Source organism: Populus nigra, chromosome 12 (assembly GCF_951802175.1).
Source record: "Populus nigra chromosome 12, ddPopNigr1.1, whole genome shotgun sequence".
Taxonomy (NCBI): domain Eukaryota; kingdom Viridiplantae; phylum Streptophyta; class Magnoliopsida; order Malpighiales; family Salicaceae; genus Populus; species Populus nigra.
This window is the reverse complement of record NC_084863.1, coordinates 14,595,081-14,599,373: the sequence shown is the minus strand read 5'-3', so window position 1 is coordinate 14,599,373 and position 4,293 is coordinate 14,595,081. Positions and strand designations below refer to the sequence as shown.

General features: G+C 34.7%; 1 protein-coding gene across 2 annotated transcripts; it reads left to right on the top strand.

Moving 5' to 3' along the window:
• Positions 1–347: 347 nt before the first annotated feature.
• LOC133670235 (uncharacterized) lies at positions 348–4,027 on the top strand. 2 transcript variants are annotated; one of them, XM_062090755.1, is made up of 7 exons: positions 348–797; positions 1,413–1,550; positions 1,664–1,884; positions 2,149–2,371; positions 2,866–2,951; positions 3,188–3,279; positions 3,369–4,027. In XM_062090755.1, the coding sequence occupies exons 2-7, from the start codon at positions 1,461–1,463 to the stop codon at positions 3,608–3,610; spliced, it is 954 nt and encodes a 317-aa protein (XP_061946739.1). In that variant the 5' UTR covers positions 348–797; positions 1,413–1,460; the 3' UTR covers positions 3,611–4,027. The 2 variants fall into 2 exon arrangements, with proteins under 2 accessions (XP_061946739.1, XP_061946738.1); XM_062090754.1 differs by having other exon boundaries at positions 348–1,550.
• Positions 4,028–4,293: the final 266 nt, after the last annotated feature.

The following is a 4,293-nucleotide window of genomic DNA, read 5'->3' as shown; positions in this document are numbered from 1 at the left end:
TGTTTTTTCACTTTAGGAAATTATTGAATTAGATAAAATCTAAGAGTAAAATAAGTTTTTTTTTTTTATTTTCATTACTTGAAAGCGGAAATTCCACCTCAAATTATTTTCAGATATTATTCTATATTCTTTGCTATATAACTTAAATATAAATTATTTTTTTATATGAAAAAAAAGCTTTTATTGATTTTTTTTATAACCAAGCTCTTGTTGATTGGCTAACTATTCAACATTTCTTGGTTAATTCTAAATAAAAAAGAAAATAAAAAGATCCTATCCTCCTTCCTACAAAAGCCAATGGACAAGTCCATCTAACTTTTTACAAAAATCCTCCCCTAAAAAAAATAAAATAAAAACTTCTCATGCTCCTAAGACCCTGAGAGAGAGAGAGAGAGATGAGAAGCGTTGATGATATAAATCTGGTATTCTGATGTCTTATCAATTATTGACTGAGGTCCATATTTCCCCCCCTCCCCTCTATCTCTCTCAAGAAACCAGTAGCTCTCTGTTCCTCGTCCAATTGGATATCTCTGACAGACAACACCCTACCTGATACACGCAGACCTCTCTAACACACATCAACATACTCTGTTTTGCTCATTTGTTTGTTTCTCTATTTTCCAGGCGCTCCTTCTCTATCTCAGCTTTTCTTTTCACTGAATGTTGATCCCTTTTTATCATTTTCTGTTATAAAGAGAAATCCATTCTTGGTTTTAGAGCTACCTTTTGCACGGAAATTATGGGTTTCTGTTAAAACAAAATAAAAAACAGAGTAGCATTTAAATTCTCATTTTCGGGTACTTTCTCTGCCTTTCTTTCCTTCAAAATCCAGTGTGTTTTCTTGCTGTTTTTGTAGATTTAACGTGTTTTTATACGTGGGCTTTGATTTAACTCGAAGAATTAACGTTTAGTTTTTCTGTTTGATTATCAAGACAGGTAATTTAGTTTCTTTAATATTGATCAAAGCAGAGTGTCTCTGTTTTCTAGTGTAAGGGTTGAGTTTACTTTAAGGAAAAAACAGGACAATATAAAACAAAGAAGTAATTACCACTTGAGAGAGAAGGTTTTAGTGTCCAACTTGAAGCATAAAACTCTTACCTGAATTTTCAGACTCCGGTGACCCGGAAAAGACTTGATCTTTTTTTATAACGTTGCCATTTCTTCCTTTTGTTGCCAGCAAAGAGTTTTTATTTATTTTTAGTTTCTGTGTGATAAAGATAAAGAAAAAAGAAAAAGGAAGTAATATTGTTTTTTTTCTTTGCCTTATATTTAGATGCCCAAACGTCAAAAATAGAATTCCCTAGCATTTCTGCTTCTTTCTTTGAATAGGGAAATCATATCCCTACAATCTCTCACTCTCTCTTCTCTTTCTTCCTTTCTCTCTATTACCTCTCCTCTGTTTTTGCTCACAGGGACAAGAGGAAAACGCTTTGACTCTGAAACTTCCTCTCTTTAAAATCATGTTTCTTGAAAAAGGGTCAATGCAATCAAACCTTGATTGCTTCCTTCATTGCACAACCCCACGAGTCCAATCTCAATTCCTCGCGAAGGTTTGTTTTTTTGCCTTTGATGAGTTCCTTCCCCCCCCCCCCCCCCCCCCCTCAAATTGAGCTGTGTTTGGTTGTTGACTAATCGTTTTGTTTGTGTTTATTTTGTGTTCTAGAGTGAGACTAGAAATCTAAACAGATTATGGCACCCATGGGAGAGAGACACAGTGGAGTATTTTACATTGGGTGATCTATGGAATTTTTATGATGAATGGAGTGCTTATGGGGCTGGAATTCCTATTGTTTTGAACAATGATGAAACTTTGGTTCAGTACTATGTGCCTTACCTTTCTGCAATCCAAATTTTCACAAGCAATTCTTCAGTCAACAGTTTCAGGTATCACTTTATTTTCTTGGTTTTATGTTCCTTTCGAAAAGAATGAAACGTATGTTATCAGATCATTGAAATGTTTCAAAATCCCAGATGCATTAGTTCATTATTTATTGAATTTTTTTGACCATCTGCTGTAACTAGTCCCCTTCTATTGTTGGAAGTTTGTAACTTACTAAATGGGATGATGAATTATGTGATAATTGAGTGTTCATCTTTAAGTTGATGAATCTGAGATAGTGTTTGGAATGGTTTTGATGGTGTTTTTAGGGAAGACACCGAGTCAGGTGATGGCGAAACGAGGGACTCCTTTAGCGATTCGTGGAGTAATGAGAGCGTGACTGACAAGGTATGTAGGTCGGATGGATGCTCATCAGAGGAAGGAGGGTCAGAGCAAGACAATCCTTGGCCTATAAATGATAGATTGGGGCGACTATATTTTGAGTACTTTGAGAGATCAACTCCTTATGGAAGAGTTCCTTTGATGGATAAGGTTAGTGTTTTTTTTTTTTTTTTGCTCTTGTGCTGATCTTACAGCTTGCTGCCTTTTTCAATCTAATGTTCTTTACTTCGATTAGCATTTTATTCAGCTTTATTTACCCAATATTCTTATGACTGATCAAGGCAAAGGAATAATCTATTGATTTGTTGAGAATCATTCCGCATCCTTTTCATGGGAGGCATCTAGTAAAGAGGCAATGCAACCTTTTGACTTTTGAACAAGAAACTATACAATTTCTTGAGCTGATAGACTCATATCTTACATTGTTAAGTTCATCATAGTGTTTCTTGAGCATATATTCACACGTTCAATCGATATTGTCTCTTTAACTTTATACTGTTGCCTGGAAGAGGAATCAAAGATACCATCAGTATAATGAGTTTTAAAATTTGGGTTGATTTTGACTATTAATGATATACTGATTCCTTCTCATTGTTTAGAAGCTTGTATTCCAATGACACCTTGTTGGCCTCTCTTGCTTACAGATTAATGGATTTGCTCGACAATTTCCGGGTTTAATGTCATTGAGAAGTGTAGATCTTTCACCAGCTAGTTGGATGGCTGTTGCTTGGTTGGTTTCTCAATCTCTCTCTTACATGAACTCACACCACAAGTAATCAAACTAATTAAGTTAATTAAAGCTTGCACAAAGGCATGATTTCCACATTTAACATGGTGCCTGGTTGCTTTTCCTGGTATTCAATTTCATGGCAAGATTCCTGATAAGCTTTAATGGATGATTCTTTTCTTATTCTTCAACCTGCTCATGTTAATGATAGCGAATCATTTATGGTCAACTATTTGCAGGTATCCAATCTATCACATTCCAATGGGAAGAACCATAAAGGACTTGTCCACATGTTTCTTGACCTACCACACCCTCTCATCATCTTTTCAAGGTACCTTTTGTAGCCCCTTTCTGATCTTTGTTTAAAAAGCAGTGCAAGTTGATCGATTAGCTTATTTTGTACGCGTTTTCGGTACACAGATATGGATGTAGAAGATGACATTGGGAGCCCAGAAAAGAAGCGAAAGGAAGGGGAAATCATCACTCTCCCTCCATTTGGTTTGGCCACTTACAAGATGCAAGGGAAGTTGTGGGTCTCAGGCAATGGCGGTCGGGACCAAGAGAGGCTAGTCTCACTTTTAAGTGTGGCAGATTCATGGCTAAAGCAACTAACGGTCCAGCACCATGACTTCGATTACTTCACGGGGATTAAGGGTGGCTAAAACCACAACTTAAAGATTTGATTTTTGGAACCTCCATTTGATATATAGGGATTGATTGATCACTAAAATCCTCCATTTTTTTGCTGGATTTCCTGCTTGATGGTATGGCATTGTGTCCGAGGAGTGAGGACTCTAGCTAGTTCTTTCTCATATAACCAAGCTCATCTTTTAGCTAGTCAGTGTTAATGTGGTTTGATCAGAAAATAGAGTATGTGAGTTGAGTCAATGCTCTGCTTTTCTTGCTGCTGTTTAAGTGGTTAAGGGACCTTCTGTGTAGAGTGATGGATGAGGTCCTTGAGGGATATAGGATTATAGGCTCATCAACTTTGATCTTCATTTGGATTGTGTAATCTTCTCTTGAATATTATGAAATCATTGGATATGAGGAAATTAATGATAATTTTGTAAGTTTAATAAGAGTAATTTTTAATTAAAAATATATTAAACTAATTTTTTTAGATTTTTTGTATTTTTAATATTAATATATCAAAATCATCTAAAAACACCTAAAATATATTATTTTATTATTTTCTTAAGTAATTTGAAAAGTAAGTTCAAGTGCAATAATAAAACAGTGTTTATTTTTGTGGTGGCACAATGCTTTTGAAGAAAAATATTTTTTTATTTTAAATTAATTTTTTTTAGATAATTTTAGTATGTTAATATCAAAAATAAATTTTAAA

What these genes read in the sequence shown, in the direction of transcription:
- LOC133670235 (XM_062090755.1), top strand. Translation starts at nt 1,461, where the DNA reads ATGTTTCTTGAAAAAGGGTCAATGCAATCAAACCTTGATTGCTTCCTT. An exon ending in AATCTCAATTCCTCGCGAAG is followed by an intron (nt 1,551 to 1,663) that starts GTTTGTTTTTTT and finishes TTTGTGTTCTAG; the next exon opens with AGTGAGACTAGAAATCTAAA. An exon ending in AGTTGGATGGCTGTTGCTTG is followed by an intron (nt 2,952 to 3,187) that starts GTTGGTTTCTCA and finishes AACTATTTGCAG; the next exon opens with GTATCCAATCTATCACATTC.